Source organism: Lepidochelys kempii, chromosome 10 (genome assembly GCF_965140285.1).
Source record: "Lepidochelys kempii isolate rLepKem1 chromosome 10, rLepKem1.hap1, whole genome shotgun sequence".
Taxonomy (NCBI): Eukaryota; Metazoa; Chordata; order Testudines; family Cheloniidae; genus Lepidochelys; species Lepidochelys kempii.
The window spans coordinates 64738402-64753319 of record NC_136389.1 but is presented as its reverse complement, the minus strand read 5'-3'; the positions used below and the strand labels follow the sequence as shown (position 1 = coordinate 64753319).

General features: G+C 41.5%; 1 protein-coding gene and 1 long non-coding RNA gene across 4 annotated transcripts in view; one reads left to right on the top strand and one right to left on the bottom strand.

Annotated features, from left to right (window-relative positions):
• Window positions 1-30: 30 nt before the first annotated feature.
• SLC24A5 (solute carrier family 24 member 5) lies at window positions 31-12307 on the bottom strand. Of its 2 annotated transcripts, XM_073303944.2 has the most exons (9): window positions 12059-12305; window positions 11067-11246; window positions 8608-8691; window positions 8400-8503; window positions 7984-8084; window positions 6392-6675; window positions 5430-5636; window positions 898-999; window positions 31-442 (listed from the first exon to the last, which is right to left on the bottom strand). In XM_073303944.2, exons 1-9 carry the CDS (start codon window positions 12267-12269, stop codon window positions 114-116), a joined length of 1602 nt encoding a protein of 533 aa, XP_073160045.1. In that variant the 5' UTR covers window positions 12270-12305; the 3' UTR covers window positions 31-113. The 2 variants fall into 2 exon arrangements, with proteins under 2 accessions (XP_073160045.1, XP_073160046.1); XM_073303945.2 differs by lacking the exon at window positions 898-999 and having other exon boundaries at window positions 12059-12307.
• LOC140894955 (uncharacterized) overlaps window positions 12299-14918 on the top strand; it is a 305659-nt gene continuing 303039 nt past the window's right edge. For both annotated transcript variants that reach the window (XR_013636433.1, XR_012154013.2), the window contains exon 1: window positions 12299-13208. This is a non-coding gene — a long non-coding RNA (uncharacterized LOC140894955). The remainder of the gene's footprint in view (window positions 13209-14918) is intronic.

The window sequence follows — 14918 nt, the reverse complement described above, 5'->3', positions numbered from 1 at the left end:
CTTCTGTAAATAAGTTTTAGAGCCCAAAGGGAGTTTTGGATTTTTTTTATTTGACTAAATGAAGAAATTGATCCTCTCTCATTGTTTTGTGTCTTCCTCAGTACAGTCACTGGCTAAAACTTGCCACCACAGACCTTTACAGGATTGTTCCCAATGATCCCAAGTTCATATAAAATTGACAATACAGCAAATGCTAAGTACATTACTAGACAGACTGCTCCCAGTTTCTTATCTAACTTCCAGCCATTCAGGTGAACTGCCAGAAAAATAAAAATAATGGAACAAATAAGAGAAATAGCTGTGTAAGTCAAACCACTGCTATTCACTTCCACGGGTGCTGATGTATCTATGAAGGCAGTTTTTATAAACCAAGGTACTCCCAAACACAGCATATCGAATACATTAGATCCTACAATGTTAGACATAGCCATATCTCCTTTCCCTGCAAAACAAAAAACACCAAGTGTCCATTCATTTTTATTGTACTGTAGAAAGAATTTTCTAAGCATCTCCCTAAACTATGAGCACCTACATTGAGATCACTTGATAAAGTAAACTATATACTACGGGCCTAAAATCAATCCTGTTGGAACACAATTAAACTTGCAGTTTTATAGCAATCATAATTCTTGTCCAACAGCAATCAAACTTTTCCAAACCCTTTCCTTCCCCCCCTCCCTTTTAAATTTTGGAAGGCTAAGCTACAATTGACTTTAAGTGAACTTCAGTATTTAATACTAATGAATTTTGTTTTAGGCAAACAGTAGCAGCTTTATGATTTGCTCTGACCCTTTCAGATATATTGTGTGTGTGTGTGTGTGTGTGTGTTGAGACCTCTCTGCCCTAGCTCCGAAAACAAGTTCTTAATTGAGTGAGCATGAATGCTGAAATTCTTACCTTTCCTAGCCACCAGTACACTTGCAACTGTGTCTGGTATGCTTGTCCCTGCTGCTAGTAATGTAAGACCCATTACTGTTTCTGGAATTGCCAGCGTATCACCTGTAGTGAATAAACAAGGATACTGAGTAACAACACGTTTCGTAGCTGAAGTCTGGCCTGAGGAATCTGCTATGGATCTGTGCTTACCAGAGAAAGAAAGGATTGGTATTTGTATGCTAATTCCAAAAGGAATCTGTGGGAGCCAGTAATAATTCAGGATAGCTTAACTTTATTTACTGAAATCTTACACTGACTTTTTTCTTAACTAGTCAGTGGTTATTTACTAATGGAACAAGCACCTATCAGTAACATGATGTGGAATTTGTTTTCAGCTTTGAAAATAAATATGCCCACTCAGCTAGAGGTAGAAGGCTATTACTGACTTCCTGCAGATACAGTACAAGTTTGAGGTTTGACCATTGACACTTTTTGAACTGCTGAAAATAGACTAATCCCTTGTGTTCTTTTGGCATTTTATCACATGAGTTCTGGAAGTCACATGAAGCAGTAACCTCTTTAATCATTCACTCTTGAAAAAAGCACATGAACTCCCTGGGGAGACATATGAAAAGACTTTAAATAATCCTTACTACTGTACTGTCCAAATTCATTGCTGTGAAACTTCACTTCAGTCAAAAAAATGTAACTTTCCAAGTCTTAGTAGTCATACTTAGCAAAATGCTAAGTAAAATATAATTGCAACACTTCTACTTATTTAGAAGCCTACGTTTCCCACCGGTAAATACTAGTTTTCTCACATTAACTTCAGTAGCAGTACACTATTTTCTTCCCTGCTAGCAGCCATTAATGCTTTGAAAATGGATTAACTTCTCTTCATCTTTGTGCTTCAGTTGCTTACCTAAAATTTAAAGCTAGAACTACTTAACTTGGATTTGAATTTATCTTTTGGGGCTAACCTTGAGCAGCCTTTAGTTTTGATTTTATCGTCAAGCAGGTGTTGTCTCCATTTGTTTCCCCTAAAGCAGTATTCATAAAACTTTGGGAGAAAGTTTGAAGGATTTGATCTCTGTTTAAACTTTTAACTTGTTTTTTAAAGGCTAATTTAATTCACTTTACTGAAAAGTGTATTGTCTACCTCTACATTTTTTTTGTAGTGGGCCTTTCATCCATAATAGTAAGGGTTTTGACAAACAGTAATAAGCAATTTTGTTAGAACAAATTATGCAGTGGATTGTCTGTAAATTTAGGTGTGCTGTAGTTGCATGCCAGATACCAGCTTAGGTCAGTTAGAGGCAAAACTTAAAAATAGGGAATCTAAATCTGCTGCTTCTCTGTTAGAAGTGATTGAAAATTATTCTGATCTGGGATTTGTAATGATCCAAAGCCTCCTTCCCCAGATTAGGGGATTAGTGTAGGAAGAAAGTCATCTTGTAAACCAAGACTAAAAAGTAATGGGCGTGACAAGGGAGAGCTGAAGCATGAATCTCTTAGCCTATGGCACAAAGTGCTAGATTCTTGCCCTAAAAGGTAAGATTGGAACCTAAACGGAAGTAGGTCTGATCTCTTTCCTCACTACATAGTTTTATCAGCTTCTAGTTAAAGTGCAGTTTTAGCCTGTTAAGTGACAATGTAAAGATGGGACTAATACAGGGGTGGGCAAACTACTGTCCGGGGGGCCACATCCGGCCCTTCAGATGATTTAATCCGGCACTTGAGCTGGGACTTGCCCTGCTGCGCACATGCCATGGCTCCCGGAAACAGCAGCATTTCCCCTCCAACTCCTCAGTGTAGAGGCAGCCAGGGGGCTCCACATGCTGCCCCTGCCCCAAGCGCCACCCCCACAGCTCCTGTTGGCCAGGAACCACAGCTAATGGGAGCTGCAGGGGCATTACCTGCAGACGGGGCAGTGCGCAGAGCCTCCTGGCTGTACCTCCACGTAGGAGTCGGAGGAAGACATGCCGCTGCTTCCGGGAGCTGCTTGAGGTAAGCGCCGCCTGGAGCCTGCACCCCAACCTCCTGCCCTTTGAGCCCCTCAGTCCCAGCCCAGAGCACCCTCCTGCACCCCCAACCCCTCATCCTCAGTCCCAGCCCAGAGCCCTCACCCCCCCCCCCCAACCACTCCCCCACCCTGAACTCCTCACTTCTGGCCCTACCCCAGAGCCCTCACCCTCTCCCGCACCCTAACCCCCAATTTTGTGAGCATTCATGGCCTGCCATACAATTTCCATACTCAGATGTGGCCCTCGGGCCAAAAAGTTTGCCCACCCCTGGACTAATACATACTAATAGGGAATGTGAACATAAGAATGGCCATACTGGGTCAGACCAAAGGTCCATCTTGCCCAGCATCCTGTCTTCCGACAGTGGCCAATGCCAGGTGCCCCCGAGGGAATGAACAGAACAGGTAATCAAGTGATTCAGCCCATTGCCCATTCTCAGCTTCTGGCAAACAGGCTAGGGATACCATCCCTGCCCATCATGGCTAATAGCCATTGATAGACCTATCCTCCATGAATTTATCAAATGTTTGTTTGTTTGTTTGTTTTTTGCTAGATTCTATTCTTTGTATGCACCAGAATTAAGTTCCAGTATGCTAAACCTGTACAAACCCTGTGAAGTCCAGGGGTAGGATAGGTATTAGTGCATTACCTTTTACAAAAACTGATTTATGAAAAGAAAAGAACCCAGGATGAATATGTAGGGCTATCTAAAGCTTTATCTTGTAGACAGAACAAACACAGTTTGAAGTCAGTGAGACACAGACCCCCCCCTTCCAATAGCACTTTTAATCACTTTTCAAAGTAGACCAACACTCCACCCTGTTTGAAACCTTGGCATATCCACTTTCACATTGTCATGGCTCTAACTAGCAGATCAGCAATAGCTCTCACCTGCAACATGGGAAAGATTGTCAAAGATTCGTAGCTCACTACAGTAAGTTACCGCTGTAGCTCATGAAAGCTCATGCTCAAATAAATTGGTTAGTCTCTAAGGTGCCACAAGTACTCCTTTTCTTTTTGCTTTTACCTAGTTATGAGTAGGATGTGTTTTATAAACAATGAGAGAATGTAGTAGGTGCTGAATTACCTCTATCAGTACACTAGACTTGACAGCTAGTTATTTACTTTTGGTTGTATCAAACTACACAAGCCTCTGTTGGCAGGATTGTTTTTCCTTAAGACATTCAATTAGACTGAATTCAAAACAAATTTAGTTGTGAATTAGTAGACTACATAGGCAGACTTAAAGGAGCTACAAAGGAGAAATGCAAGGGTTGTAACTTCCCCCTTCCCCTTTGCTTTTTGAGATGTAAAGCTTGAAAGGCTTGTCGGTTTTTGGTTTGTTCTTAAAATTTGAAATTTCATGTCTACCCTGAAAGCTATGACTAGAGAACTAGTCAAGTTATGCCATGTGACAGAAAGTTTGAGCAACTGAAAGGGGGAAAACAGTCTAGTCAGCATTCAGAAACATTTTTTTGCTTTTACACCTATTTACCTCTAATTGCTAAAACTCTGAGGAGACAGGATGACTTCATTAAATACTTCTGCCCCTTCACTTAAGATGTGAGTTCATGAGACTGACAGAGTACTCTAGTTTTCCCTAGTTTGCTAGACACACATGATTTTTAAAGGTTTAAATCACACACACACACAATTCAAGCCTCCCCATCAAAGCAGCAAAAAAGGCAAACCTGAAACTTGTTAAAACCCTTTACTTGTTGCTAAAGGTACTAAAATCAATTCATTTCTTTAAATGACCATTATTGATCATAGCCTCCTAATTGATGCTTGCAAGGAAATGATATTTAAAGTTTAGTGATAACTGCTCTTGTATGGTTTCAGAATAGCAGCTGTGTTAGTCTGTATTCGCAAAAAGAAAAGGAGTACTTGTGGCACCTTAGACTAACAAATTTATTTGAGCATAAGCTTTCGTGAGCTATAGCTCACTTCATTGTATGAGAGGAACTGAACTTTTATCTCCAGTCTTGGCAGATAAATTTGGTAACTTTGATACCTGCTTTAAAATAATGCTATGCCTGTAATGCTGTTTATGATCTTAACGTTAGGTAGAACAAATCCATAATTTTCTGAACAATTTGAGCAATGAAGTTGTAAATATTTTTCTCAAATGCATTCATTGTTACATAGCCACATGAGTAGATGCCCATCACCTAGATTGGGAAAGCTGATGGTGCAGCCCAATGGTACAGCCAAGCTCAATTTCCAGAAAATATTCTTCTAGGGAAATATCAGACCAAGAAAGAAAGTTAACTATGAAAACGTCTCAATGCAGTCTTTAGGTAGTTCTGAACTAGTCCTTTTCAAAGCAATAACAGCTGATTTATCTTGTTAACCACTTTTTTTGGGCAGTAGGTGGGGGAGAAACTTGAGCTATGAACATGCAGTCTGAGGCTAAGCTTTTTCAGAAGAGTACAGAATTAAGATCTAACCCTCCCCAGTTGTGAAAAATCATTCATTCCTCAGTGATTGAGTCAGTTGACATGATATAGCAGCAAGTAAAGTACATACCAACTATTGTTACCATCCATACAAGGACATATGTAAATGCAGAAATCCACACAGCTGACATGAAAAATGTCACCATGAACCAGTTTTTCCAAAACTGTCTTCTGCAGTCTGGTGTGGTCAGATAGAGTAGTGTAATAATAGGAAGAGATAACACCCAGAGAATTCTTTTTAAATCTGCTTCAGGGATAGTGAAGACACTTGGAGGATCTGTTGGAGATTAAAAGGTAAACCATTTTAAACTATCTCTGTAATGAGGCTATGTTTGTGTATAATCTGATAACCTGACTTTACTTGTAAAAACAATGGGCAAAAGCATACAAAAATACAATCTCAAACAAGATTTCCCTTTCTTTCGTCACTAGGAAAAGTCACCTGAGTTATTCTGCTTACTTAAGTAACCTGAGCTTCTTTGTAATGGGTTTGTTTGGTGCTTTCTTACTGAGTAACTAGGTGCCTAAGTGAAGTTTTTCCATAGGTACCGGATTAGTCATATCAGGGCTGTCACTTTCTTAAATTCCTGCCTCAGAAGCGTTAATCAGATCCATACTATAGCACATCTTTTGGGGCTATAATTAACTGCCTGTTTCACAGAACACCAGTATCACGCAGTTAGGGCAAGTGGCAGTTATATCAAATGGAAGACCTATCAGCTGAGCTGTTGAGAAGTTTCAAATATGAACTTCAAAGAATCTCAAGGAAAGTTACTCTACCCATCAATCATAGTTCTTCTGCTGTGGCTCAAATGAATGACTGCTCTGGCATTCTTCCAGTGGATAACTTTATATAACCAGCTCTGTGTTTTGATTTTGCTAAAGGTCAGATTCCAAGAAGGAATAGTAGTGTATTACACTCAACTAGAGTTCTTTCATGGTCTAAACCATTTGAAATTAGTCTTACAATTTACTCAACCCCCACTCCCATAATTAGAAACACACGTAGACTGGTAGAGGCTGTATTAATACCTTCAGAAATTTCATCAAGCCCAAGTAAACTTATAGAAAGTTGTGAGTAGTCTGATTCGTCATGAAAAATTCCACTATCAGTTCTTGATTGTCGACAAATTAGTGGTTCACATTCTTCCTTCCAGCCAATTAATGGCTGCTGTTCAGTGTTTTCTTCCATAGCTTTTGCAAAACAAGTACAGCAGGGACTAAACTTCTTCATAATATATTGATTGATTTTAATATCAAAACACAGCACCAGAATATATAACCCATAAATCAGCAGCAGGGAAGCACCTTCATACCTAGAATAAAAATTGGATTTTACATAAAAATCCAACTCATTTTTATCTTCAGTTATTTTAAAAAGAAATTGATGTTTAAAAAAGCTGTTTTAGCTTAGTAATACTTAAGTGACTGCCCACTAAGGAGATAATTAATTGGCTTTGGCAGCAGAAGGAAAATAAGTGGAAACAATTAAACGTATTTCCCCAATGCAGATTATCAAAGATTTCTGGTTTACCAGGACACACGTTATGTATAGATACCATCTTGGAGACTGTTTCTCCTTATTTTACAGCTATTTGATTAACAGAAGACAGCCCCAGTCCCACAAACACTTATCTGCGACAGTATTCTGTAGTCTTATGGAACTACTCATGCGTAAACATTTGCAAGATTGAATCCTATTATGTTAATCAACAGAAGGCATGGTCTGAGCTCTGCTTAGAAGCCAGGAACTTCAGAGTTCTATTCCTGGGTTTAGCTAATTTGCTGAAGGCTACACAGAGGAACTTATTTGTAAAGAAGAGAAACTAATCCAAATCTCTTCTGGAACAAATGGGTGCAACTCCATTGACTTAAATAGAGTGTTGCCCCTTTATATTAGAACTGAACCCACAATTTGTAAACTCAGCTCACAAGGATGTTGAGGATTTTAATGGTCTTTGAAGATAAAAATGCCAAATGAGTGCAATGTATTTAGTAATGAACATGGAATAATGACAGCTGGTAGGTGCTTCCATTACCCAGTTAAAGAAAAACCTAAAAATTCAGCTCTCATGCATATTGCAGGCTAATTTCTGTGGGAAAGAAGAAAAGTGGAGGCTGAATGGTTCGGGAAACTGGTCATTAAAGACTAAAGCCTCTCCTCATAGGTTCAAAGCCAATTAAGGTCAATATTGACTGAAAATAGTTACCATCTGATAGTTCAGCAGTTCATATGAGTTACTCAGTCCATTTGATAATGGACAACTATCTCAAGTCAGGTGCACAAAAGAGAGGTTAACAAAGGAATAGACTATGAAGACTAATGGTTGTGCAAGAGAGAGGACACCAGAACAGGTTTGAAGTTCAGTGCAAGGAAGCCTATGCTGGTTGAGATTTATAAGCAGGAACCCACAGAATGGTTAATGCAATAGCCTTCATGAACACTGAATTCAATATACAATTCTTAAAGCCAACAAGATATTCATATTTGTCAATGTACTATACAATGAACTTCAGATTGGGATACTTGAGGTTAATGCTTGATGAAAAAGTGACAAAATAAACTGATTTTTACACTCACTAATTTCCAGTCAACATGAATTTAACACAAATTGTGCACTTACCAGTAAATTCTGCTGTCAAATATCATTGCAAGGACTGCTGCGGCACTAATTGCATATGCCAAACAGTCTCTAAACAGTGGCCAACAAGACAGCCTCGAAACCTGCAGGACACAAATTACTTTTTCAAATCTGTTGTAGTTCTTTCACCAGCTACTGTACATGCTGCCTTAACGTTTCTGTATTGATATGTGACTAACTTGGTTCTTAGGAAATGATTTAAATATAGTAACTCAAAAGTAATTTAAAAAAAATCTTTTTGGGGAGTTATCTGCTGATTGATTACATGCCGTTTTGCTACTGAGTAATAAATTGAACTATCATCATACTAAACTTGCTTTGACTTTTGTCAGTAAACCATAGGAAGTTACCATCATTTGGCTCTAAAGAGAGACAAATTATATCCGTGTTTTACGTACCACACTAGATAACAACCCACAAGCTGCACAGATACCGAGAAGGTTATAGATTGCAGATCCAAGGATGGTGCTAACTCCAATGTCTCCTTTTGTCACGAATACCCCTGTAAGCAAAACAGTGTTTAACATAGTTAATTTCCGCTTTTTAGTTTTTTTGGGCGGATGGGAGATTATATATTCAGAATTGTTAAACAATTATTCGTTTTACCTAGAAAAGCAGTGACCAATTCAGGAGCGGAGCTACCAGCTGCCATAAAAGTTGCTCCAGCAACATCCTGAGAGAGGTCAAGGGCTGAAGATGGAATAAAATACTTACTATTAAACAAAAGTTACACCTCTAATCTACACACACTACTTACAACTAATGTGTAAAAAGTAGCTCCTTATATTCTTCGCAGAAGAAAATTAATTTATTGGTTACAGAATAAGCTATAACACAGATGCTTGGAGACCTTTGTTTGAATGTCAGGAAGACAACTGTTCAAGAACTTCATTTATAAACTTTTCTAAAGACTGGTGCATAGGTTTTAAGTGTTGAAATAGTTTTTGCTCTAATATAAGTGCACAAGATTTATAAACGTGTAGGATTGGGACCTTTATTTGTGGGTGAAAAATGTAAAGTCAGATTTAAATCCAAGTTCATTGATGTTCTAGATGTTACTTGTTTGTATCTACTGTTGTGAGGAAAATACACTCCTCAAGTCAAGCATCAGCAACTCAGTGAAGCATAAAACTGACAATTAGTTCCTGCTTCACTTACTTGCTGAATCCATTTGTAAAATGGGTATAGTACTACTTGCTTCATGGATATATTGTGTAAGGCTTAAGCCACGTCTACACTAGTAAGTTTACAGCGGCACGGCTGTACCGCTGCAGCTGCGCTGCTGCAAGATCACTTGTGTAGCCATTCTATGCGAACGGCAGAGAGTTCTCCCATCCACATAATAAAACCACCTCCACACACAGTGGTAGCTATACCAGCAGGAGACGTTCTCCTGCCAACATAGTGGTGTGCACACTAGCACTTATGCGAGTGAAATGTATCTCCTCAGGGGTGTTATTTTTCACATCCCTGAATGACGTAAAAATTTTGCTGATATAAGTGGTAGTGTAGACATGGCCTTAGTTAAGCAGCTTAAGATTCCTTTAAGCATAACAAAACACAAAGTTACCAGCCCACTCAGGATTGGGCATTTTATGCAGCAATTGTCTCTTAATGAATGGGTTTTGGTTTTAATTGTATGGGGATGAAGGAAACTTTAGGGCTAAGTTTACCACTAGCTTTTATGGCAAAACTCCCATTGTTTCCACTAGCACATACATTTGGTAGAAGAGGTCACCACTGTTCTTAACATTGTGTCCTTATGCTCTTGGAAATTGTCAGGTTATTTATTAGGTAAATTATTTATGATTCTAACAAGTTAACACCTTTGTTCCCCCCACTGCTTAAACTGATTTTAAGTAAGATATTTCTAATGCACCCAGCATCTTACTATATAGGCACTTAGCTAGGAGATATCTACTGTAGATAGAGAGAAAGCAAATGTGTGTACCTGCCCTTCTGTCCTGCTGCATGTGGGATGATAGAGCCAGCAGGGAGTGTTGATCATCTAGCCTGAAACACCAGTCTTAGGACTTCCCTGAATTAATTCCTGCTTCAACTAGAGGAAACCTTTTAGAAAAAATCCAATCTAGATTTAAAAACTTCTAGTGATGGAGATTCCCCTACAGCTCTGGGTAAATTGTTCCAGTGGTTAATTACCTTATTACGATGTGCGCCTTTATTTAGAGTCTGAATTTGTCTAAGATACTGTTACACTTTGCTTGTTACATTGAAGAACACGGTATTACACATTTTTGTTCCCCATGTAGATACTTGGATTGTTAGCAAATCACCCTATAACCACCTATTTGATCAAACTAAATATATTGAATTTCTTGACTCTTTCACTATAAGGATAGGTTTCAGAGTAACAGCCGTGTTAGTCTGTATTCGCAAAAAGAAAAGGAGCACTTGTGGCACCTTAGAGACTAACCAATTTATTTGAGCATAAGCTTTTGTGAGCTACAGCTCACTTCATCGGATGCATACTGTGGAAACTGCCTTGTATGCATCCGATGAAGTGAGCTGTAGCTCACAGAAGCTTATGCTCAAATAAATTGGTTAGTCTCTAAGGTGCCACAAGTACTCCTTTTCTTTTCACTGTAAGGAATGTTTTCTAATCCTTTAATCATTCTGGGGCTGTTTTCTGAACACTCCAGTTTATCAACATGATCTATACAAGAGGAATCCTATTGGTACTAGTGTGTTTTGTTAGCTTTTCCCAGGACACTGGTTCCTGCAGAAAAGTTTATCTGCCTTAGTCTAGAACATCTGGTACTTTCATTTTTAAAATCACTTTAAAGTTAATCACTTTATTTAAAATATTTTCTTTTTGGTGTTAAGCCTGGATGTCAATATTACATCTCCTACACTCCTGTAGTTTAGCAGCCAGAAGCCCACTCTCCCTGTACATTGTTTCCCAACTAAGCTAAATATTGAACGTCGAACTTTCTGCCCTTATTTCTAAGTTGCATTCATGTTGTGAAACTCTGCCAAGAGAATAATCTTGCCAATAGTTGTTCAATTTTACAGAAATCATTACTAGGACTTAAAAAATAACTTACATTCACTAATGATCTCTAGAGAAGGAAGGAAGTAATCATCACACACAATGGATACAGCCATAAACATGTAAAGGATAATTATGAAATAGATAATGATCCCCCCATCTTCTCTCTCCTGTTGTGTAAAAAATGCCTCAGGAAATTCCGATGAGGAAGAGGGAATACATTGTGTTTTATTTTCTGAAAAGAGAATACAAAGGTCTTGTGCATATTATCAAACATAGTCGTCTCCCCCAGCTACAAAAGTTTTGAGGATGTCTTCAATGGAATTCTGGCTAGGTGGAACGTAGGAACTCATTTTAAATGATTTGTTCTTAATTTTTGGAATCCCCAGACAGAGAACTGTTGCGATACACATAATGGTATATATTGTCAATGTTTCACTCCTGCACACAACTCGGTGCAACCAGCACTGAGGAAAGCCAGCAACCCAAACTTGTTTCCAACCCTTTGTCTAATGAGCCTTTGACACACATCCCTTTCTAGAGCAACCAATGTTCAGGTATCCCGAGGTTTCCAGTACAACTCTGACGTCCAGATAAGACTCCAGAGAGGCAAAAAAACTGGGGTGGGTGCCATGTATTGCCCCGGAAGGTTTGCTTAAACTTAGACATTTTCCAACCACATACAGGTCAGGCTGGAGTTATTCCGGCAAAAGAAATAAACGGCTCCATTCCAACCGCGGGGGAGGAAAACAGCCAGCGAAGGAAAGGGAGAAAACTTAGGCCCCTACTGAAATAGTTGAACAAATTTGCCTTTCTTAGCAACTATAGTGTGACAAGAAAGACCCCAAGCTCTTTCCAACGCTTCCCCCCCGGGCACTGTGTGCATCGCCGATTGAGTAGCTGAAAAGCCCCCGTAAACCAAGCGGCCCATGCAAGGGCTAGTCCTGGGGCTACTGCGCTTTTCCCACCCAGCGCCCCTTTCCTGCGGAGCGGAGCCGCTCCCGAGGTGTGAACGCAGCCGGCTGACACTCCGCGCCCCCAGCCTACCTGTGTCCCCGCTGAGCCGCTGGGCGGCAGCGCCCCTGCGAGGCAGGTGAAAGGCGGCCAGAGCCCCCAGGAGCAGCAGGACGGAGGCTGCCCGGCCTCCTCTTGCCCGGTGCCTCCAGCCCTGGCCGCAGCCTCCCTTCATCGCGCCGGCCTCAGCCTCGCACTGAGCCGCCGGGGAGGCGCAGAGGGGATTAGGGGCCGGCGGGATCATGTGAGGGGGCGGGTTTGGCCGCTTCGCCTGGGCGCGCAGCGGCGCGGAGGCAGGGGGTGAGGCGCTCGCCTCCTGCTGCAGCTCCGGCCCGATGCCGCCGGACCCGGGCTCGCTCTCCCGGCTGCTGGCGCCCCGGACCTCAGGCTGCCTGTCCGGGGCCGAGCGGGAGGCGCACCACCCTGGGGTGCTGCTGAGTTTCGGGGCCTCGCTAGTCCCGCGGGGTGGCTGCTCCTCGCCCCACGGTTCGGCAAGGAGCCAGGACTCGGGCTGGAGTCCCCTTAGCCCAGGCTGCCGCTGCCAGCGGTAGATACAAGCCATAGCTAGGGCTCCCCTCCGCCCCCATCGCCAAGCTCCCCCCGCTTCTCCCAGGAATTGCCCCCACCGGCGCAGGGCCGAGCCCGCTCGCTGAAGGGCGCCAGGCACCAAGAGCCGCCCACAGGCAGCCCTGAAGTTCTGGGGGAGGCGCGGAAATCCCAACGGCTTCCGGGCCCCTGTGCTCAGGCAGGACCCAGGTACAAAGCTCTGTCCAGTTGCAGACTGGAGGCGTAAGCCGTTATTACCAACTGCCCTTCGTTTCTGCAACTGTGGAGAAAGCATGTGACATGTTGGCCACCACCAGTGTTGCGCTGGTGCAAGCTGCTGAGGCTGTGTAAATGTTGGGATGGGAAGGAGATTTAGTGTAAGCTGCTCTCATTCGAATATGACTCTCTTCCTTGCACAACTGCTACAGCCTCCGCTTAGTCCCGTTGGGTTGTGCCAGAGTTCCCACGCTGCGTGATGCCAGTACCAGCTTTGTGGGGAAGAAGACTTCTATACCCGTCAGGTGAATTATTCAGCAAGAGTCACAGTGAGATCAAGCGCACAGGCCCCTGCTTCAGAGCCTGGAACCCAAACTTGTTTCCAACCCTTTGTCCAATGACGTTTCAACATTGAAATCAGGTGTGTAACTGAAGATTAAATACAAAGCTTTCTTGCTTAAAAATGTATTTTAGTAGGTCCCACAAAACTATTATTTTCCAAAGGAAAAGCTATGAGTTAGGTTTCTATTGAATCAATTTCTAAACTTAGTTTCCATAAATGTTTACTGTCCAATTATGTGAAATGACATTGTAAAGTGCCAATATTGTAACTAGCCATTTTGTAGGAGCAGGGCTAATGCTCAGGCACATTTAGATATTTGGTCTTATTTCTCTTGCCAATTGAAAAACATTATTTTGCGTCATTGCATCCTAATCCTTTAAGTGTATTGTTCCTTATTCCCATGCTGTTTTAGCTAATGCATGATCAACCACCATCCAGTATGTACAAGATGTGATGGGGTTTAGTAACTCCATGGCAAAAGTGCGGCAAGGTGATTTTTTCCCCCTTTTTGTAATAAAAGATTGTGTCTACAAAAAGTCATTAGGACCGGGTAGAGACTGGCAATTAAAAAAAATCTATTCTGAACCAGCTCAGTCAGCCATAATAGCTGCATCAATCTCCAGCACCTCTTTGTCTCAATATTAAAAACAGTGTGATTGTTCTCTCCCAGAATATTATAAGGGCCAAGGTTTCAAAAGTGGTTTGGGTGCTTAACCTGAGACATTTTTAAAGGGTGGGTGCTCAGTGCCTTCAGAAAATCAGCCACTGTAAGGTGTGTCAAGTTGGGAACCCAAAATTACTAGCTAATTTTGAAAATCTTGGCAAAAGCTTTACACTGTTCCTCAGACATTCTTGTCAACTGCTGGAAATGGCCCACCTTGATTATCACTACAAAAGGTCCCTCCCCCCCCCCCCCCCCCCCGCTCTCCTGCTGGTAATAGCTCACCTTAAGTGATCACTCTCATTACAGTGTGTATAGTTACACCCATTGTTTCATGTTCTCTATGTATATAAGTCTCCCCACTGTATTTTCCACTGAATGCATCCGATGAAGTGAGCTGTAGCTCACGAAAGCTTATGCTCAAATAAATTTGTTAGTCTCTAAGATGCCACAAGTACGCCTTTTCTTTTTGCGAATACAGACTAACCTGGCTGTTGCTCTGAAAACTGTTTCTCCTGTTTCTCTGACAGGAAGAGCGAAAACCAGGGGGTGGAGAGGGAAATCATCTTGGCCCTGCTAGATTTATCTATAAGGAAACTTAAATCCATATTCTTCTGATTCCTGTTTTTCACTATGGGTGCACTTTTACTAGAGACAAACAGAGGAGGACTTTCTGGAGCTCTTTCTAGTCACTGTTTAAATTATCTAATTTCCTGCTTCCTCTATGTAGGTCAATAAAGGGGGTCTTCCTACACAAGGTCTCTAGCACCATCCCCTGGATCTCTTCCATAAAGATTGCCCACCCATTACTAAATTAATACTGTAATGCAGCATTCTAGTATCCAGTGTGTTTAAAGAGGATCTTTTCAATTCAGGGTTGTTTTTTTATGGTATTTGTCTTTTATTGGTTGAAATGACATTTGCAGCTCTGATTGAAATGCATGCTCTAACTGGAACAGATCAGCAATTCTTCTTAGAGTGATTGCTCATATCGATTCCAATTAGGTGCATGTGCGCCGTGTGCACAGTTGTCGGAAAGTTTTTCCCCTAGCTGCACCCATCGGGTTGGCTGTGGAGCCCCTTGGAATGGTGCCTCCATAGTGCTCTATATATGACCCTGCCGACCC